This window comes from Castanea sativa, chromosome 10 (assembly GCF_040712315.1).
Source record: "Castanea sativa cultivar Marrone di Chiusa Pesio chromosome 10, ASM4071231v1".
Classification (NCBI taxonomy): Eukaryota; Viridiplantae; Streptophyta; class Magnoliopsida; order Fagales; family Fagaceae; genus Castanea; species Castanea sativa.
In genome coordinates, this window is record NC_134022.1 from 17,942,609 (window position 1) to 17,966,268 (window position 23,660).

At 37.2% G+C, this 23,660-nt stretch overlaps 1 protein-coding gene across 1 annotated transcript; it reads right to left on the reverse strand.

Annotated features, from left to right (window-relative positions):
* Positions 1-13,236: 13,236 nt before the first annotated feature.
* Positions 13,237-13,716, reverse strand: LOC142612144 (uncharacterized). Its single transcript, XM_075784264.1, has one exon. It carries the CDS (start codon positions 13,714-13,716, stop codon positions 13,237-13,239), a length of 480 nt encoding a protein of 159 aa, XP_075640379.1.
* Positions 13,717-23,660: the final 9,944 nt, after the last annotated feature.

Here is a 23,660-nt window from a genome sequence, read left to right on the forward strand (position 1 = left end):
GTTTCTTGGAAAGACTTGCATGGCTTTAACACTTGATTTTGAAACCTTGTTTCTTGAAGTATCAAAAACATCCTAGATCTACCCAATTACAAGTAAAGTCCATTTTGTCAAAGATTTAGCCAATTACATAACATAATGACATATCTTCTTAACAATTGAACCACATATGTCCTAACAATTAAAAAGAACCTACAATGAATGAAATGGTTTATATATGAGTGTTGGACACTCTCCTATTCTCTCCTTGGAAACTGATTGAGAGACCACACTTCTTGGGCATTAAGTGGAATTGGAGTGAAGATTAAAAGTGTTCCCAAGTACTTATAATCTTTGGTTTTGAATTTCACCGCACCAAGGTACGCTTTCTTGTTCTTAAATTCTGAAACTTAGTACATGTTATCAATTGCAAATGAAGTAGATCTGTTAATTTTCCGCTGCGCATGTTTTGTATGAGATACAAACACGTATTTTCATGTATTTTTCTAACACAAGGAGTATCGATTAAGGTTGAACCCCCAAAAGTGTACCTTTATAGTAAGTGATAGAGGGATAGAAGTTGACCCATCAAAGATCAGATCCATATTGGAGATGCCTCCACCTAAGAGTGAGAAAAAAAATAAGGGGATTCTTAGGTTGACTGCAGTATATCTGTTAATTCATCGCCAAACTCACTTCCACTTGTGAGCCTATCTTCAAGCTTCTGAGAAAGAATGAATCCCATGCATGGAATGATGAATGTTAGAAAGCCTTTGAACTTATCAAGGAATACCTCCTCTATCCACCCATCCTAGTACCCTCAAAGCAAGGAAAACCATTACTATTATACCTCTCCATCATCGAAGATGTAGTCGGAAGCATGTTGGCATAGGAAGACGATGGTAAGAATGAGAGAGTAGTGTACTATTTGAGCAAAAGATTCCATGATTATGACACCAGATACACACCCCTAGAGCAATCATGTTTCGCGCTAGTGTGGGCTGTGCAAAAGCTGAGACACATGATCTTACCTTTTTCGATATGGATAGTAGCTAGAATGGACCCATTGAAGTGCCTATTTGAGAAACCCGCTTTGAGTGGAGGATTTTTAGGATGGTTGATCCTATTATTAGAATTTGATTTAAAGTATGTGGCCAAAAAAATAATCAAAGGAAGTGTCGTATCAGGTTTTTGTGTCGAGAACCCTATAGAAGGAGATGATGGGAAAGAGGATTTCCTTGATGAGGACATTTTGGACATTGGATTAGGGGCATAGAAGATGTATTTCGATGGAGCCGTGAACCAATATGGAATGGGATAGGAGTACTTTTGATTACCCCTGATGGATCTCATGTGCCCTTGGTAGTCAAATTGAACTTTGAGGCAACTAATAACATGGAAGAATATATAGCTTGTATCGCTGGTATGGAAGCTCTATAGGAGTTAGGGGCAAAAGAAGCAGAAGTCTTTGGGGATTCGAATTTAGTCATAGCACAAAAATTATGGAAAGTAAAGGAAGAACATTTGAAGCCCCGTCAACAATATTTAGAGGACTTGACCAAAACCTTTGATAGGATTGAATACACTATTATCCCTAAAGCTTAGAATCAGTTTGTAGATGCCTTGGCTACCTTAGCCTCCATGGTTGAAATACCCGAAGGAGTATGCACACGAACCCTAAAGATTGAACAAAGTTATGAGCTAGTGCACATAGGGAAAATCGAGTCTTCAGTCTTGACTTTAGAGGAAGAAGGGGTTCCTTGGTATTATGATATCATGAAATTCTTGGAGTTAGGAGTGTATCCTGACGATGCCGATAAGAGTGAATGTTGTTCGATTAGGATGATGGCTATGCAATATATCCAATGTGGGGGACGACTTTATAGGAGATCTTACGATGGCATCCACCTCCATTATTTAAAGAAAGAAGAAGTCGAAAGAGTCATGGAAGAAGTTCATCAAGGGATTTATGGTCCTCACATGAATGAGAGAATGTTAGCCAAAAAGATCCTAAGGATAGGATACCATTGGAAAATGATGGAGACTGATTGTGTAGACTTTGTGAAGAGTTGCCATGACTGCCAAATGCATGCAAACTTGAATCACGTGCCACCTAGTGAGTTATACAACATGACCTCTCCTTGGCCTTCCTCAGTTTGGGGCATAGATGTGATTGGGAGGATAGCCCCTAAGGCTTCGAATGGACACGAGTACATCCTAGTGGCGATTGACTACTTCAGCAAATGGGTAGAGGCAGCCTTCTACTCCGTATTAAAAGCCAAACATGTGGTTTGGTTCATATAGAATAATATCAGTTGCTGATATAGGGTACCAAAAGATTATCTCAAATAATGGCTCCCACTTTAAGGGAGAGGTTCGAAAGATCATGGAATTATACCACTTTGAGTATCACAAGTCTTCACCATATCGATCGCAGACTAATAAGGCCGCGGTAGCAGCCAATAAGAATATCAAGAACATCCTAGCCGAGAAGGTAGTGACATGCAAGGATTAGGCCAAAAAAATCCCGTTCGCCTTACAGGGTTACAGAACTTCGATCCATGCATTGACAGAGGCAACCCCTTAATCTTTGGTCTACGGAAGCAAGGCGGTCCTTCCCATTGAGGTAGAGATAAAATCTTTGAGAGCGCTAGTGGAAACCAAGGTCTTAGAGGAAGATTGGATGAAGGAAAGATATGAGCAATTGGCTTTGATTAATGAGAAGAGGATTAGGGCACAATACCATTTACAAGGGCACCAAAATAGGATTGCTAGACCATTCAACAAAAAGTGAAACATAGACACCTTAAAGAAGGGGACTTGGTCCTAAAAGTGCTTAGAGATGAAACTTTTGATCCAAGAGGGAAGATGAAGCCAAGATGGTTGGGGCCTTTTATTATCAAGAGAATCATGTCAAGATGTGCTACAAGAATTATAGATTTGGATGGAGAAGAAATTTTTCGCCTAATCAACATGAATAGACTTCGAAGATATAACATTTAAAAGAAAGAAAGAAAAAAAGTCTGCTAGGTTGAAAACCCAAAAGGGTGGCCTAGGCAAAAGAACCCCACTAGATTGAAAACCCGAAAGGACAATCTAGGCAAAAAATAGGGGAAAAGACTATGGGCATGGCGAAAATTCCTACAAGGACGTCATGGGCAAAAATTACATGGCATGGAAAAAAGAAAAGCAAAAACAGAGAAAAATAATGACAATAAGCAAAGATAATAGATTGATGATTCTCTTATTGCTCAAATTAAAAGATAATAAATTGTTTCCATAGGGGATTTGGAACATTCCAATCCTTTATTAAATTCAAAAAAAAAAAAAAGATATGAGAATCATTAAGTGTAGAAAAGTAAACGAGGATGCCTTTGGTCACTATTCTTCGCAACTAAGTTTCACAGATTTTGCCCAAGATCCTCTCAGTAAATGCCAAGGTACGGAAGGAACCATCATCACTAGGAGCTCCTTGACAGTCACCGAATTGCCTTACAAATGACATGTAAAGTAGTAAGAGCAACGACGGAGCCTAATCAAAGGAACACAATTATCCTTGAAGCTGCGGTTGACCATGCCTAAAATACGCCAGCATTCCACTACCCATTGAATATCTTAGACGTTGATACGCTTCATGAATTCAGTGAAATCATTCAAGTTCATCTCAGTACGCTTAGGCCTGTGGTCACCATAATACCTGGGGAGGTATTGACTAGGAGGAACAGTGGGAGGATGAAGCAATCGAAGCCTCTCATATAGCCATATCTAAAAAAGGAAAGAGAGAAAAAGAGAAAAAGAAAGCATGAGTGGAAAAATGAGAGATAAAAGAAGAAAAAAAAATGACAAAGACGATATAAGGAGTCTCGATGGGTTGATAACCAAAAGGTAATCCATGCAAAAATTAGAGGAATCTCGCTAGGTTGAGAATTTAGGCGAAAATTATGGATTATACCTGAAGAAGGAGAGGGCTCCCCACAAAGAAGTTTGCTTCCTTCCTATGAACCACATCCAATCTATTGAGAGTTTTAGCCAAGATCATGCCTATAGGACTTCCCACCCTTAGATCGCTAACCACCAAGCACATCCATCAATCTATGCGAACTGTCTCATGCACCAAGAAGTATCTCACAAGAAGACACAAGCAAAAAGAATTGAGATAATAAGAACGTGTCCTACTAGCCACATGGACGGTTAGCTGAGAGAAGTATGCAAAAAACAAACGGATGTTTAACTTGTTAAACACACACCAATGCTGCGCCATGTTAAGAGAAACCCCCAAAAGGGCCTAAACCAAGGCAATCAGATCCTTGCTAGTAGTAGGAAGAATGGGAGTGCTAACCTTAGGTTCGCTAATGATTGTGCTAAACTCTTTGATAATGGGGCATATTTCTACACCATTGAAGTAAATAACATTTCGAGTAGGAATCCGAAAGTTGGTAGTAGCACAAAGGAGAGGTTCATCCACCTTGATTTAATGAGATGGGAAGATGCAAGAGAGACCGAAAAGAATGAGGGCCTCTTTGAAACTAGGGCCCAAATTCTTGATCCATGTTGAGACCTTCAAAGGGGAGAATTTCGCCATTGAAAAGCCTTAAGGAGTGTTCTTTGAGCTTAAAATACATTTAGTAAGGGTTTGGAGGCCCTCAACGGTCATTTTATACTTAAGTAAGGTGGTTAGGGCTTTTCTGGACTATGTCATGCGTACGTAGGGTCAAAGTTGCACACATAGGGTCAAAATCTGTGCATGCAGGCGCATATATACGCATGTGTGAAGTAAGGCAGAGGTGAGTTCCTTTTCCTATTTGAAGTATGATTCCTTCAGAGGCTTCTCTTATGATTCCTACAGCCTAAAGGACTACTCGAGGCACACTCAAGCTCAAATTTTCATACACTAAAGACCAAAAAAGGCAAAAATTGTATAAAATTGTGCAAATATCTCCAAAATTGTATAAATTAAGTGCATGTTCTAAATACAAGCAAAAATGTAAAAGATGTTCTTAAATACAACCCAATGTCTTAAATCAAATCCAAAGTGCAGGAATACATCCTAAAAAAGGAAAAAAAAAAAAAAAAAAAAAGCAAAAATAGTAGAAAGAAAGTGTTGTGTTTGTGTTTGTCTCTCTACGAGATCACTGAAATTGCCTATTTGTTGGCTGGTAATTAGGAGTAGTCTCTTAATCGCCACCAGCGTCATCATCATCATCAACCCATCACCCAGGTGGGCAAACCCTCTAGGACCACAGATCTGCATGGAATACTCAGTCACCTCTAGCTTGAGGTTCCTGGCTAGCCAAACAAGCTCCTCATACTCTTGTATAGTGGGGTAAATTGAGAAAGAAGAGAGTGTTAGAACAATCGATTGAGGAATGTAAGAAAAGAAAAGGAAGGACAAGGCAAGGAGTGGAAGAGAACTCACAGCTTGTGTACCCTCAGGAAAATAGTAACCCATGAAATTTGTGTTATGGCTCACCGCACGCTCCTGTGTAAACCATCAGGACCGTAAGCATAGACCGACCAAGGAAGACGAAGAGGGTTAATAGGAGCACCAATAGCAGGGCCAGCTTGGCATAAGGGTTCCATTTGAATTTCGAACGATGCAAAAATGAATGAAAAAAAGGAAAATGAGGAAAGGAAGAACACATACCACAACAGTAAGGGAGGACATAAGGTGAGTATCATTGAACTCCTTGTAGTCTAGCTCATTCGTGGCCTACCTGGCAAAGGGGATGCCTTGCCTCCACAAGTCATACTCAGCATCCATCATGGAAAGCAGGGCAAGCATGAACTTTAGAGGATCCATCAGGACTTGTGGAGCATCTGCACCCACCAACTAGCAGTGTACCCTCTGCGCTAGGTAGAGTGCCCTCAAGCTAGCACCATCGATAGTCTAGGTGATCCTAGAAGTGACAAGAGCAACCGACTTCAAGTCTGAGTTTGCAACAAGAGGGAGGCTAGCCCATAGGCTCCAAATGACTTGTGACAACACATAGGGTTAGAAGAGAAAAACCCTAAGACATATGCAAGAGAAATAATGAAAGGAATTGAATTCCTAACTCACCTCATCGGAAGATAGCCCATTGAAATGAGCCATAATCGAAGGGAAGCTCTTCAAATCTACATCCACACCACGAGTAATGATGATTGTATTGCATGGCCCAACACTAGAAAGAAAAAGGTAAGATAATAGTTTGCAAGAAAAGCAGTTACAGTTTGCAAGATGACAGTTTGCAAGAAAAGCAGTTTGTTAGGACATATGTGGAACTTGTTAGGTCATGTAGAATTGGCTAATTCTTTGACAAAACGCACTTTACTTGTGATTGGATAGATCTAGGATGGTTTAAGTCTTCAAGCAATATATTGACAAGTCAAGAGTTAAGGCTATGCAAATCTGTTCAAGAAACAAGTGAAGAAGTGCTGTATTTTAAAGCTCAACTGATTGTATCTATCGAGGTTTAAAAGGGAATCTTAGCCCGATGCTCGACAGCAACTCGACAGATAACTTATCTATTGAGAATTATGAAATTCAGATTTCTAGATCTGTTTTTCACGTATATCCAAGTTATTTGTGTATGGTTTCTTTTCTCACAACCCTAGACATATATAAGGATTATTTTAAGGACTGTCTAAGGTGATGCAACTTGATGCAAAGTGATTATTCACTCAAATTGTGACCAGAGACAATTCACCCTAGTTCATCTTTCTCTTAAAGAAGCTATCGTGTCTTTACACCAAGGGTTTTGTAACCAATGAGCTTCTTGATCTTCATCGTGTGGATGAACTGAAGAACTTTGTAGCCAACATCTTTCTCAAGTTGGTGTGTTAGTCACGTACTGGTATTCGTGTAAAGGAGTAAGCTGTGTACTGGAATCCGCGCATCAATTGGTTAGTCACGTACTTTGAGTTGTGCATTGAAATGAGAGATTGTCACTACATTACAAGTCTAATTATGTATTGGGGTAAGGGTTCAACTGTAGGTTGGTATAAGGTACTGGGATTGCTTTACTTGTAATCGCTTGTTTTGATGATAGTGGATTCTCTGGAGTGGGGACCTTAAATTCACCCGGTGGGGTTTTGCCTCGGTGGTTTTCCCCATTTGTAAACAAATCGCCGGTGTCAAATTTATTTTCCATTGCATTTAACTTAGTTGGTGATTTTTTTTGTGCTACCACGCTTATTGCATGTAATTGAATCTAATTAATTAACTTGGCTAATTAATTGATTAATTTACCAAAGGGGTCAATACATTCTTGGCCTATCATAGTTACAGTTTGCAAGATGATAGTTTGCAAGAAAACCAGTTGTAAGAAAATGATATGAACAATTTGCAAGATGAAGACATGGATACATTTTGCAAAAGCATGATGTATAGTTTAGCCTAAATGACATGCAGATGGATGTGATTGCAAGAAAAGGAAATACATAAGTCACAAAAGAGAAAAGGAAGAAAGACTAACCTCAAGTAGTTTTCAAGGCCCCAAAAGCTAGCGCAAAGTCCCTTGGCTGAGCGTGTCCAAAGAGGAGTACAAATAGGCAATACAAACTTGCCCCCAGTTGACCTCCCAAGGCCCCTTGAAGTCACGGAAGGGAGCTAGCCACCTCAAAGACACTGTTTTCCCCCCGTTGGCAAAAGGATAGGCCCTTGGAAGGTACAGTAGAATGGCTCTAGTGTAGACACCGCATTTTGTACCCTTTACGACTCGGGCCCCCGTTCCCCAATAATGCTCAAGCTTTAAGGCCCAAGACCAGTTTAGAGCCCAATCAGATATCAAATTGACTTGAGGAGTGTTAAAATTGAAAGTATAACCTTTTAAATGAGAAAAAATCTATTTTGGAAATAAAAGACCAAGGTGGCCCTCGGCCCATGTACGTGGGTAGCAACCTGTGTACTTGGGCTAAAGCATGCGTACGTAGCTAGGGTTTCAAAAACATAAAAATGCAGGGTTTTTGCAATAATGGTTGAGGTTTGGAATGAATCTCCCATTGTCTGGAAGTCGTTCCAAACCCCATTTTTTCCCACTGTATAACATGGTACATTTTCAAAATAGACAGAAATCTCACAGAAAAAACCTAATATTCACTAAAAAATAGAGAATTAAAAGGGAGTTTTTCACAAAACATCCTCAAGTCATTTTTATCTAATTGGGGACCTTTTATGGCCTTAATCCTTTGATTTTAAAGCTTCTAATCACTGTTTTATTGAATTTTGATAGATTTGACTGAATGGAACAGTCCAAATCACAATATAGGAACTCCTTTTTGAGGTATCAAGCTTCAACTTTTCTTTCTCATTTTTTTAGCCTTTAACCTTTGCTTTATCTCATTTCTTTGCTTAGTTTATGTTTATGTATGTCTGTTTAGGTTAGCTTTACAGTTCTTTTTATGTTTTATGTTTTATGTATGTTAGGTTGTTAGGATTCCCATTTTAAGGTTCTGCTCTATTTTTGTGTTTTTAGGTTTTTTGGGCCAGAGGCCGCATATGCATAATCTTACCTGCGCAAGCCACTACCTAGAAACCCTAATTTTTTTTTTTTTGCTTCTGTTTTCACATGTTGTTCTGTTTAGTTTCTTTTCTGTGTTTTTAGCCTTCCAAAGTCTCCGTTTCATGTGTTTGTTTGCTATCATATGTTTAGATTAGGGTTTCTTAGTTTTAATGCCATGCCATTCATTCACATGTCCATGTATTAATGCCATAGGTGCTGAGTTACTACAAGGTAAGTCAAGCTTTGATATGAACATGCATCTTTTGTGACGAACATGTTTGTATGATGTTTGATCTTCAATATGAATGTTTATATGATCTTATGATTGCCATGTTTGAGTTGCTGCCATCTCCCTATGAGCAATATGGAAGGTGTGGGTAGTGTCCCACAACCTCCCAACGAAGGTTTGCACTAGAATGACACTGGAAGGTCTCTCTAGTAGTAAGCAGACAATCGGGCTAGCCTTTTAGGCCATTCTAATTGGGCTTTAGTATGTGGCTTGGAGTGGGACCAAAAGGGAACAAATAAGACTCTAGCTCTAATAGGCCTTGGGCTTATCTCTTGACAAGTTCAAAGTTACTATTAATTATATTTAATACCATTATATAAATATAATTGCACTCTAAGCCTTATTAATAAATTATATTCCAAGACTTTATTATACATGAAACACCTTCATTAAAATATTCGTAGTAATACAAAGTCATGAATGTTAACTGTCACTTTGAAGATTACTACATCTTAATCCTTGAGTACCCGGTTTAATTCTTTAAGTTATTCATCATATATTTATGAAATCCAATTTTATAAATATATACTTTAGTAACTTCTTACTAAAGTGGTTAGGCCTAACACTCTGAATAACCAAACCAATTAAACTTATCTCAAGGGAAAATTTTATATCTCTGTTAAAAGATTATAAATTCCATCTTGAGAATATATGTTCCATCGGAATTAAATGCTGCTACCTAACATACTGAGGTTTTAATCGTGACTTTAGATCTCACTCCTGATATATCAAAGCAACCTACACTTCATGATCAGGTTTATTATTCTCTGAGGATTAAGAGTTCATGTAAATAGAAGTCGTGAGATTTATTATTCATTTGACAGTCGTTAAGAGAATAATAAATCCCACAGCAGTCCAGTTCAATATGTCTTAACTCTTAAAATATATCAACATATCAACTAGAAGTCTCCACTTCCATTTGGGAGAGGAAGAGAGTTTCAAAGGAAAGGATCAGATTGTGAGGAAGAATATGAAAGAGGCAGGAATTTGTAGAGAGAAGAGAGAATTTATAGGGAATATGAAGAGATGAGGAGGATGAAGAGAATGAAAAATTTAGCGGGAATGCACCTGGTGGCTAAACTACATGTAGTTAAGTCCTCCCCACTAAACTACATGTAGTTTAGTATATAAAAAAAAAAAAACTTTAAATATCCCTAGTGGGTTCCCAGAAGGTAGGGAGTTTAAAAGGAAAATTCAAGAATGCACCCAAATGACAGAAATATCCATAGTTGGGTAATGGACACAAAGACCCTCAAAGCATCCCTAGTGGATTGAAAGTATCCAAAAACATCCCTTAATGGATCAAAAATCACCATGGCACAAAGGCAACTCCCCCATGAGTTCAGATCATCAATCAAATCCCCAGTAAAGTATAGTATCATGGAAGGCTCCCCTACGGGTCAAGGCATAAAGGCAACCCCCTCGTGAGTTGTGAAGAAAAACTCCCCTATGGAGCTGACAAAACCCCCTCGTGGGTAGAATCAACACAAGTTCCCCAGTGAGCCATGAAGAAAAAGTAGACTCTTCCCTATTGGGCCACATACTATCAAGGACTTCCTCATGGGTCACAATCACCAACACATTTCTTAGCAAGTTACCGTCCCCAATGAACTACATACCAAGAAGACTCCCTCGCGAGTCACCAAAACATTTCTTAGGAGATCATACTCCCCAGTGAGTCTTTCATCATCTTTAATGGATTCTTCACCCAAGACTCCCTCGTGGCTTGGAACACCAAGGTTACTTGTGCACATATCCTATGGGAATTGAATATGCAGGCACAAACCCCATACAAGTTAGAAGAGAAGAATATAGAAATTATGCACATATCCCAAGGGAATTGAATATGCAAGCATAGTTGAAGAGGTAGAGATAAAGACAAAGACTGAGGTCACCCCGGGGCAAGAGCCTCACTAGAACAGATAGAGATAGGGATGAAGAAGACAAGTATTACCTAGAGGTGCAAGCCACTCGGAGAAGTTTGAGGCAGGAGCCCCCGATGGACACCACAGATATGTATCCTCTTAAGCTTGTAAAAGCATCTTGTTTGTTTGGTTGATGGTTGTGGCCGTTGGCCTTGTTTGTTTTTCTTTTTATGTGACACTAGGACAGTGAGTCACTCGTCTTTTGCTTGCAATTAGCAAAACAAGTTCTGAGATAGTGAACCTATTGTTGCTCATTTCCCAAGCAACAAAAGTGGGAATTCAGACATACGAATCCCATGCGAGTCTTTCATCATCCCCAATGGATTCTTCACCCAAGACTCCCTCGTGGCTCGGAACACCAAGGTTACTTGTGCACATATCCTACGGGAATTGAATATGCAAGCACAAATGCCATAAAAGTTAGAAGAGAAGAATATAGAAATTGTGCACATATCCCAAGGGAATTGAATATGCAAGCATAGTTGAAGAGGTAGAGATAAAGACAAAGACTGAGGTCACCCCGAGGCAAGAGCCTCACTAGAACTGATAGAGATAGAGATGAAGAAGACAAGTATTACCTAGAGGTGCAAGCCACTCAGAGAAGTTTGAGGTAGGAGCCCCAGATGGACACCACAGATATGTATCCTCTTAAGCGCATCTTGTTTGTTTGGTTGATGGTTGCGGCCGTTGGCCTTGTTCGTTTTTCTTTTTATGTGACTCTAGGATAATGAGTCACTCGCCTTTTGCTTCCAATTAGCAAAACAGGTTCTGAGATAGTGAACCTATTGTTGCTCATTTACCAAGCAACAAAAGTGGGAATTCTGACATACGAATCCCCATGTATGCGTGTTGTGTGCTGTGTGCGCGGGTGTTGCCCAAGTCGTACGTCGAAAAAAAATCTTTAGTCTTTTATTCTTTTGATTATTTTAGCGGAGCTTACAAATCAAAAAGAGGGGCATCTGTAGGCATTGCATTTTGTACTTATTATGACTCATGCCCCATTCCCCAATGATGCTAAAATTCAGCTCAAGTTTGGTTTAGGGCTCGATCAGATTTCAAATTGACTTGAGAAATATTAAAATGGAAAATATAACTTTTTTATGAGCAATTGAATCTTTTTTTGGAAAATAAAGGCCAAGAAAACCCTCAGCCTGCATATACAAGCAAGGACTTGCATACGCAGGTCTGATGCATGTGTACACAGGCATGGATCTGCACACGCAGCTAAGGTTCCAAAAACCTATGAAATGCAATCTGCATTAAAGGCTGAGGTTTAGAATAAATTCCACATCGACTGGGAGTCATTGCAAACCCCCATTTTTTAACTATATAAAGCCTTACATGGTATATTTCAAAAACACAAAGAAAATACTAAGGGAAAACCTAAGATTCACTAGAAATAGTGAATCAAAAAGGGAGTTTTCCACAAAACATCCTCAAGTCAATTTTCTTTTGATTAGGACCTTTTTTAGTCTTGACCTTTCATGTTTAAGATTACTAATCACTTTTGTATTTGGATGTGAATAGACTGACTATGGGGAACAATCAAAATCAAGCTTAAAAAGCTTCCTGTTTGAGATATTAAGTTCTATGCTTTTTTTTCTTTTTCTTTTTTCATTTTTTACCTTTTCTTGTTTTAATCATTCTGTTTTCCTTGTTTCTTTTGTTACTTTATATTATAACATGTTCCTTTAGCTTAGGTTTCCTTTGCTTTATGATTTTATGAATGTTAGGTTGTTAGATTTGAGTTTTGCTTTGTTTTTTGTGTTTCTGTGTTTCTGGAGATACTTGTCCCTCAAAAACCTTTTGTTTGGATGGCTCGTCAAACTCTTTAAACCATGGTTGGAGTCTTGGTCACAACTCAATATGGTTGGAACCTAGACTAGCTAGAACCCATGAAACCATTTATCAAGGATCAAGTCTAAAGTTTATATAAAAGGAATAAAAAATACAAAGTTTATGTTGGGTTGAAAAACCACACTTAGTGTCTTCAAAAAAAAAAAAAAAAAAAAAAACCACACTCAGTGGGGCCTATACTGTTTTGTATTAATACTAAAAGATTATAGACAAACTTCACTAAATTGTAGAGGTTATAATAACAGCAAATTACAATTATAGAAAATCAGCAAAAGTCAGGGGATATAAAACAATTAACGGTTACAGAATAGGAAAATTCTTAGGTACTCCCAGAGTATAGTGAAATGGTGCTCCCTCCTCTCACATTCATGGTGGACCCTTTTATGGCAATATGTTTGGACTATTTGCTAGCAATATATATATATATATATATATATATATATATATATATATATATATATATCCATTTTTGGTGTGGGTGTAGGACTTTTGTAAGAATTTGGCATTGGAGGCAATATGGACACATATGTCCAACAAATATGATCATATATCGCTGTGGTGTCAAAAAATTTCACCCTTTTTGTAGACAGCAGGAGGAGACATTTTCAATAACTTTGCCAATGCAATAATGGTTAAGGGCTGAGTTATACTTTTTTTTTTTGAGAATCAAGCCAATTACTTTTTATTGCTCAAGGAATGCTGTCATGAATTACAAGCTGTTGCACATCACTAGGGATGTCATTTGACCAAAAGTGGGGACAAGGTATACATTTAGATGCCTTAGCCATTTATCAGCCACGGCATTCCCTTGTCTTTTTACATGAACAAAAGTTGCTGATGCAAAATTCAAAGCCACATCTTTAACATCATCCAGAATGTGGCCAAACGAGCTGAAACATGGAGATGTCGAGTTGATAGCAGTTGTGATTGTTTCAGAGTCCCCTTCAAACACCACTTCTTCTAGTCCAAGCTCTAGAGCAAACCTCACGGCTGTTCTGCATGCAATGGCCTCGACCTCTTCCACAGCTCTAGGCAGCACTGTTCTGTCTGAGAGTGCTCCACGGACCCTTCCTTCAGCGTCTCTAATCACTACTCCAATTCCAGCCTGCCAAATTTCTTTGAACAGGGCTCCATCATAATTTACTTTATGCTGTGAACTTTGGGGCGGGTACCATGCTCTTGGGGTCATGAACTCGGGCAGGGACGGAGCTAGAGCCGAAGGTTTGAGGGGGCAAAGTTTGGACTTTTTTTTATAAAATATATATATATATATATATATATATATATATATATATATATATATATATATAAATTGCAATATTTTGGTCATTAAGAGAAAGAATTTAGGCTAATTTTGATATTGAGAATCCAAAAAGTGCAGAACTTGATTTGTGTTAGAATTAAAAAGCTTGTTTTTAATTGCTTTTATTTTGTTTCATTCATGTACTCTGTTCCTTGTATATATAAGCAGAGCTACAATTTCCTTATTCATTCAATGAGAAATTTATTTCTCTCATCTTCATCTCTAAGTTTATATTCTTATATGAAATAGCAAATAAAATATATATATATATATATATATATATATATATATATATATATATATATATATGGGGTGTTGTGAGGGCCCTGGTCATAACATAGCTTTGAGATTATTTTGTTTTTTGGGCTAATTGAACATTAACATTAAATATACCTATGCCTATAGAAAAAAAATTTCCCCAAAATCCAGGGGGGGCCATGGCCCCCCTGGTCAAAGGGTAGCTCCGTGTATGGGTGGCTCTTGTGCTAGCTGGAATTCATTTAATCTATCCGCATGTCCTGGTACAACTGATTAAAAGGAAGTGAAGATGCTTGCATTCTTGTAGCATTTCTTTTATTCCAAATACTCCAGGCGACGAAAGCAAACCGTTCAGCCAATTTTGGTTCCTCTAAATTTGTGATACCAATCCACGGTTGAGTTATACATAGAAAGTCGTAGGAACGTGCCATTTGCATGAAAGTATAACACTATTAAATAATGTGTGCTTAGGATGATAGTGGGATGCGATACTCCTCACTCCTCAGGAATCAGGATGTTCGGGCAGTTTGATTGATGTTCAAAGCAGTGATATCTGTAAATTGTATCATAATTATTTTTCTCATAAGCTCCAATCTTTGAATGGGTGTAGGTGACGAGAAATCTTTTGCGAATGATATAGCCATTGATGCAGATAGTAATGCATATGTCACTGATACAAGAGGTAATAAACTCTGGAAGATTGGGGTTGATGGCAACTTCCGATCCATTATTAAAAGTAGACTCTTCGTTCCAAAAGAATGGTATAAAAACATCATTGGACTCAATGGAATTGTTTACCATCCTGATGGTTTTCTGATCGTAATTCATCCATCTAGTGGCAATTTGTTTAAAATTGATATGGTAAAGGGAGAGGAAGTTGAGTTCATTAAGATAGTTGGAGGATCACTGTTATTTAGGGATGGTTTGGAATTAGTCTCTCCAACCAAGCTTGTAGTTGCAGCAGGGAACCCTTCTGCAAGATTAGTGGACAGCTCTGTTGGTTGGGAGACAGCTTCTGCTGTGGCAACATTCTCTAGGCCTAAGCATCGATTCGCCACAGTCGCGACTGTGAAGGATGGGAGGGTGTATACCAATCACCTAATAGGCATGGGGTACCCTAAGAAGAAGCATGCCATCGTAGAGGCGGTTTTTTCTGCTTAAAAGAGGTCAAAAATAAATGTAGCTGTGTTGTGTTGCTCAGTGCGGATATGGAATTGTAATGTAACACTAATTCACTTTTTTTTTTGTTTTTGAGTAAATTTCTTTTCCACGCCTCAATGAATAGCCTCCGTTAATTATATGGTATGTGTACAATTGATCAATTGTTTGTATGGTGGAATAGGGACCCAAGTCGATCTAGCTCTACTGGACCTTGATATATATGGTGGATATATAAGGTTGTTAGGATTGACCCTTTTTAGCTCGACTACTCTTTATTTTGAGGCAAATGAAAACGGTTAGTTTCGTGGTTTATATTTAGTTTTTATGAATTTAAAGATTAGGTTAATTGAGATGACACTGAGTTGTAATATTTTAGTGTCTAGAGAGCGGTTGAAGTTTTACGTTGAAAACACAAGAAAACAACTCAAGAAGAAAAGGTTTAGTTGCCTTGAGGCCCTTGACTCCAATCGACCGGTTGATATTTAATTTTACATGTTTCTTTCTGCAGCCCATGATGACCTAGTGACTTAAGAATCTGTGCACTGGGGATCCATAGTGTACGAAAATTCTCTAAGTCATTATAATATAAGAGAAAATAATGTGAAAGTTGGAGAAGCTGCTATGACTTTTGTGTGTCAAGGGTTTTGTATTAAGCTGTATTTTCAGTCTACATTGAAGATCTAGAGTGTTCATGTGAAGACAATTGCACCAAAATTGTCACATCAAAGAGTTGTGATATGTCAAACACAGATTGGATATTTGTGCACTGAAGAGATTCGTGAAAGTAGAAGAGTCCAATTGAGTTGAAGCTGCATATAGTCACGTGAGTAAATCTTACTGTCAGTAGATATATTGTACTGTTGTACATCCATTCTACTATTGTGAATTATTAAGCTTCAAACCATTTGTTGGGTTTTTTTTTTTTTTTTTTTTTTTTTTTTTTTTTTTTTTGCAAGGATTTTCCATCGTGACTACATTTTTGTGTCAAAATTTATTTTTCATTGCATTTTAGTTTTCGTGATGTGGTTGCGTCCATCATTGATTAACTTGGACTTTAGCATAATTGACTTAATTAATAAATTCAGGTAATTGATTAAAATCAACAGGTCTAAATTTCCCAACAATTTATATGAAGCTACGTCATGAGTGAGTGAGGTAATAGTTATTGTGCTTAACAAAAATTCTAATTAACAAAACTAACTCCACTAACCTAACTAACCAATCACCTGTTAGCAGCATTGTAAGCTGTTAACACATAAACAACTAGCAACGCACTGTAGACATGTCATAGTAGATGACAAAAACTCTAACATGACTTCTCATTCAGTACTGATCTTCACCCTTAGTGGCTTTCTTGGCTTTCACTGTTTAACATGGATTACAGGTACAATTCAAGTGGATCAAACAAAAGGTTTGATTGGGTTGTGTGGGTGCCCTTTTTGGATAACTACCCAGGCCTAGAGATTGATAAAGACCCTAGGCTTCTAAGGACAGATGGTAGTTTGTTAGAAGGACTGGGCTTGGCTCATCACGGCCTTATTAAGCCGTTCTACGACCAATCTATGCGCAAAACATGAACTCCACAACACAAAATGTATAAATTGGGCATATAATAAGGAACAATAAGTACATAGCACAAAATATGCAAAATAAAAGGAAGGGGATCCCCAAATAGGGGTGATATTATACTTTATTAAATTGAAAAATTAGAGTAGATTGGGCCCTACTTTGTAAGGATGTGCCATGAAGCCCAATTAGAGCTCAAAAGTCACAGACTTGAGTAATTCTACTAGAACTTGTGAGGTTTGAATCTCCTTGAATCCAAGTAGCTCCTCTAAGTGCTGAATATCGACCCTTCTATAATGCTTCTAAGCTTAAGACCTTTTATTATATTTTTCTCTCTCAATTGCTTGAATTGCTCTGAATGATCTGTTTTGGCTTGGATTCCCCCCTTTTTATAGTGCTCCTTTAAGGTTCTTTAAATTACTATTTTCTCCTTTTAACTCTTCTAGGCACCCGAGTTGTTGTCTTGTTTGGGACATTGGTGGCTGGTCCTTTACCTATTCTTCCATATTTTGTTCTCCTAGGAACTAATGGTTGGAAGCCCATCTGCTGGCTTTCCTCTTGTGGAAGATCCTTTAGAGGTAAACCTAGATTCTTTTCTAAGACCTAAGATTATCAATTCCCCTCCCAAAGTTTCAAAAGGGACTTATCAGAATTTTGAAGCTTTGAGGTTGACCTTCCACAATTCATCTCTTTTCTGGGAATGGGGTGGATTCCCTTCTACTGATGGTGTAGTCGGAAGGGTCCTGACCACTTTCCTTTTCTTCCTTTCCTGCCCTGCCCAAGGTCCCTTGGTTCCTTCAACAGGAGTTGACCTCGAAACTTTCATCTGTCCTTGTTACTCTCCTCTAGCTCCTATGAGCTGACGTTAACAAGATCTCCTTCGTTCTTCGTGCTTCCTTTGAGACATATCCTGTGTTGTCCATATCCTGCTTAACATGCTTTGGTCTTTCTCGAGGATCTGCTACCTAAGCTTGGCAGATCCTTGTGTATTTTGGGCTCAGATCCTACCTATTCTTCACTTTTTCTTTCTTTTCATTGGGCTTCTTTGATCATTAGGATTTCTTCATGTTGTTGGGCCAACTTTCCATTTATCCTTTTCTATTTCTAAAACTCATGAAAAATGTTGTTTATTTTCCAGAAAAAAATATTAATGACTTTATGACCAAGAAACTCAAATATTTGCATATTGGTCTTGTTCAGGAGTGATTGTAACAAGAGTTTTGAAGTATTTGAACCAAAGATTAAGATCTCTGGTCATAGCCTTGCTCTTAAAAATTCAAGATTGTACTTCTGTAGGCAAGTTGGCAACAACACTTCTTAGCAAAGATTGGGTCTTAAGACTCAATCTAGCACAGTCAGTACCCATTACAGTCTTTTTATCCATTGAATGGACTTCCTCTTTGCCAAAGAGTTGACTAGTGAGGTTGCAATATTTGGATAATTAGGATGGCTCCTATGAGCCTCATTTTCTGATACAAGGTTAACAAGGTAATCGGTATAGGCATTATTTTGGGCAGTAAGGTCAGCAAGGTGGCTTGTGTAGACCTCATTTTGAGCAGTAAGATTAACAAGATGTATTTCAAGTGCTTGAATGGTTACAAAAGAAAAAGGAAGTATTACCAAAGTACTTTTGCTCAATCCGAGAAAGATCGAGTTAAGAGGAAATGGAAAGAAAAAATGAATCAATTACAAAAACATATTCTGTTTTTTGATTACCTTGAAAATTATTATGTTTCAAAAGATGAAGCTTCAAAACATCATTTGAGAGTAATAAGGAAATCAAATTTTGTTAAGGAAGACAAAACCATTGTTAGGTCTAGCCATCCACCTCTTGAAACTGTTTTGATAACCTGCCAAAATACTGAGGTGAAAGCCTCCCCTTCCAAAATTGCTGATGATAAAACCCATGTTTCTACCATTATTGAACAAAACAATTTTGCTAATGAATCCTTGCATGTTATTGGTCAACAACTTGACCGTATTGAAGAAAATATTGTTGAAAAAACTGTTGTTTCAAAACCTAAGAAGCCTTTGATTGATTTACCCAGTCAAAGAGAAAAAATGAATTTCAAAACCTCTCAGAGTAAGACTCTTGAAAAGGTTAAAAAAAATGCTTGTTGATTTAAAAGTTAAAACTGAGAATACTTCTACTTCTAGAAGTGCTTCCGAAAATCTGGACAAACACCAATCTAATAATGATCATGATGAGCAAGAAGATGGAGATGAATCCACTCAACATGCTCCTCTTCCTGGTAATGCTTCTAGTAATATTTTGATTGACAATCAACTTGCTCTTGTTAAACATATTTTGCCTCCAAAATGGTTTACAAAAGTCAAAATTGTCATTTCCCATAATTATGCTTTCAATACTATTGCTATGATTGATTTTGGTGCTGACGTGAACTGTATTCAGGAAGGCCAAATCCCTTCCAAATATTTTGAAAAATCAACTGAAAGATTGGTTTCTGCTAATGGTACTCAAATGAAAATCAAATATGAATTAAACAATGCTTGTGTTTGCCATGATAATGTTTGTTTCAAGATTCCCTCTATGCTTGTTAAAAACATGACTGATAAAGTGATTCTTGGACTTCCTTTCATTAGTGCTTTGTATCCCTTTCTTGTTGAACATGATGGAATTACTACTAATCCTTTTGGACAAAAAGTAAAATTCAAATTTGCTTCTAAGTTTGAAATTGATAATGATGATGCTTTGAGTTTGATTCATGCTAAAGTTAAACATCTCAACTGCCTTAAACAAGAAGTTAGATACAAAAGAATTGTTGAACAACTTTCAGATAAATTGTTGCAATCCAAGATTGATAATTTTCAAAAAATCTTGATGAATGATGTTTGCTCTGATGTTCCTAATGCTTTTTGGCATAGGAAAAAACATATTGTTGATTTGCCTTATGTTAAAGATTTCAATGAAAAGAATATTCCTACTAAAGCTCGCCTTATTCAGATGAATGCTAAAACTGTTGAATTTTGCAAAACTGAAATCAATAATCTTCTCAAGAAAAAATTGATTAGGAATAGCAAATCCCCTTGGTCTTGTATTGCTTTTTATGTCCAAAAAAATGCTAAGCTTGAGAGAGGAACACCTCGCCTTGTGATTAACTACAAGCCTTTGAACAAAGTCTTAGAATGAATTAGGTATCCTATCCCCAATAAGAATGACTTAGTTCATAGATTGAGTGATGATGTAGTTTTCTCCAATTTTGACATGAAATCTGGGTTTTGGCAAGTCCAAATTAGTGAAAAGGATAGGTACAAAACTGCTTTCACCACTCCTTTTGGTCACTATGAGTGGAATGTTATGCCCTTTGGTCTCAAAAATGCCCCCCAGTGAATTTCAAAATATTATGAATGACATCTTCAATTCCTCTAGTCATTTTACTATTGTCTACATTGATGATGTCCTGATCTTTTCCAATTCTATTGATGAACACTAGAAACATTTGTATTCGTTTCTAGAAACCATCAAAAGAAATGGTCTTGTTATCTCTACTACGAAAATTAAACTGTTCCAAACCAAGGTAAGGTTTCTTGGTTACGATATCTCTGAAGGATAGATTATTGATAGAGCTATCCAATTTGCTAACAAATTCCGTGATGAGATTATTAACAAAACCCAATTCCAAAGATTTCTTGGTTCATTAAACTATGTTGCTAATTTTTACAAGGATTTGAGGAAACAGTGTAAACCACTTTTTGATCAGTTACAAAGTAAACCTCCACCTTGGTCTAATGTCCATACTTCCCTTGTTAAACAAATCAAATCCCATGTTAAAACTCTGCCTTGTCTTGGTATTCCTACTGTTAATGCTTTCAAAATTGTTGAAACCGATGCCTTTGACATTGGCTATGGAGGTATTCTGAAACAAAGGATTCTGCCAGATTCATCTGAACAAATTGTTCGCTTCTATTCTGAAGTCTGGAATTCTGCACAACTAAACTATAGTACTATAAAGAAAGAGATTTTATCTCTAGTACTATGTATTTCAAAATTTCAAAGTGATTTGTTGAACCAAAAGTTTTTATTGAGAATTGATTGTAAAAGTGCTAAATATGTTATTGAAAAAGATGTTGAGAATATTGCTTCAAAACATATTTTTGCTAGATGGCAAGCTATTTTAAGTGTTTTTGACTTCTCTATTGAATACATTAAAGGATCTCAAAACACTATTCCTGATTTCCTTACTCATGAATTTTTGTAGTGCCACAATGGCAAGTAGAAGATCCAAAGACAAACACCCTGCTGAAACACCGAAGCAAATTGTGAAAAAAAGAACCTGTTTCTCCCCTCGAAATTTTTAACTGATTTACCCCTTTAGGAACAATTCCTAAGCCTAATTACTTATCTGTTTTAGCCTCATCCTATGACCCATATGCTTTGACGTTTGTCAATCAACCTGTGAAAATTGTTTTTCCTGGAAATCCCAATGCCTCCAAATACATCAAAAAACAATATTTCCAAAACCTGTTTTTTATTGAACCAAACCGCTCAAAAGTCAAGGATCCCCTATAGATTTCCAAAAGTTACTTCCCTCCAAGATTCCACAGGATACCCGAACATGCTGACAAAAAGTTGCAATACTATTCTGATATACTGCAAAGAGAAAAATCCATCATTATTAATGCTATTCATGATAAAGTTGATTCCTCTAAAATTATTTACCACAGTGTTTATTTGGTAAATGTCATCCTTGAAGAGAAATGGGGCCCCTCTCCTGCCTCTACAAGGGTACTACCAAACTCTCCTATTCCATATTCCTATTATGATTACATTACTACTTGGTCTAGATTTATGCTTTACCAAAATGATACAATGTCCCATTCATGGTTTGTTAACTTTGACAAAAACTTCAATGATGATGCGAAATTGCCTCTTTGGTTCAATCGATGGTGGAATCAATTTGGCCCTATTGCTAATATATTTCCTGGACCATTGATGGGCTCTTACAAAATTTTTGCAAGTGCTCTCAAAATTGGTACTCATAATGCCAAATTCCCTGATTTGTTTCACTTTTTCAAACGTTTAAAGTTCCTTGGATTTTAAAATGGCAATATGACAGAGATGGTGATGTTCTTACTCGCTATTGGTATGTTAAATGGTGGGACAAATTCACTTATGTCCAAAAAATTATTGATAATGTTACTAGGGAAATAACTTCCAAACAACATTCTCTAGCATAGATAGCCCCTGAAGTAGTGCTCCCTCTACTTCATCTACTAAAAGGACTTCTTCTCTTGATAATCTGAGCAAAGACGAATTGTATACTCTCCTAAAACAGAAGATTAAGGAAGAAGAACTTACCGCCAATAGAGAGTCAAATGAAGAAGGCTCTGTTGTAGAAAGTCCTTATTACCCCTACAATCAAGACTAGTTTGGGCATGATAAGGAAGACACTCCTGACCTAGGAGCACTTTGATGATATCATTATTTGTCTAGCCTGCATAATGGCTAATATTTGCTAATGCTGAGTCACTACTGATCCACTATTTGTCTAGCCCACACAAAGGCCCTGATTGATACTTACCTGATTGACACTCTCACTATTTTCTAACCTGCACAAAGTCTCTAATTGACGTTCTCCTGATCAATGACCGATTGATGCTTTCACTATTTGTCTAGCTTGCACAACGGCCAATACTGCTACAATATTTACCCAAGTTAAAGTTGATACTATTGCTTTACCTGCTGCTGCTACTTCCACAGATGCTGCTTTCGGCAGAACATGCCAAACTACTTTCGGCACAAAAGCTAACCTGATAAGGCCGGATTCTTTTGATAAAGCTTCTGAATTTTGTGCTCCTGCTGTCCATCACGGACCCTGATATGAATAGTGAAAAAAGTTACTATTCACTACTTTAATTACCTATATAAGAGGGGTTGTCCCTTATTGCTAATCAGAACTTCCTTTAGAATTTTCTTCTACTACTAAGAATTCTCTTTAGGGTTTTCCTTTAGAATCCCTACTACTACCCTATTCACTCAAAGCTTGTAACTGTTAAACCTTGTTGCTCATCCTGTTGACTATTGTAATCCTGTAACTGCTACTACTGCTATTATTGCTGTAAATGTTTTGAATTACTTTCAATAACACAACAGTTTTTAATATCTTTTGATTTACTTTGATATAACTGCTTGGCTGGTTTTACCGTCTTACCTTCAATTACATTTACTTTGAATTACTACTATATTGTTGTGCTTCCCCCTTTCTGCGTCGTGCATCTACCCCATATATATATATATATATATATATATATATATATATATATATATATATATATATATATATATATATATATATATATATATATATGTCGGGCAAAAAAGTTTCCTTTCTGACGTATGAGATTTATGTTGGATCGAGGGCCTAAACCGAAACTCGACGATGGGCTCGATGCACGGCCCAAAGGCTATCGGCGAAGATCCAAATAATTCATTGTGTTTTTATGCCTTGGGCCTAGATTGAGACTTAAAAGAATGGCTTATAAACAATCCCTATAGCAGACACGTCAGTGTGGTTAAAAAGCATACTGTAAGAAATAGCCCAGCAGTAAAATGTTTCTGTAGAAAATAACCCAGCAGTAAAATGTTTCTGCAGAAAAGTAACCCAGCAGTAAAGTAAAACAAAATAAACTTCCAATTGTTAAGTATTTCATAGATTAAGGGAAACATCCACGTTTTCAAACTTATCATTCGTTAGCTCTAGTGAAGAGTCTTCTAATACAACAATATGAGGGAAAAATTCTATAGTAACAGTTACATCATAACCGTCAATAGTAAATGAATAAGTAAATATCATGTGTTCCATAATAACAAATAATGAGGAAAG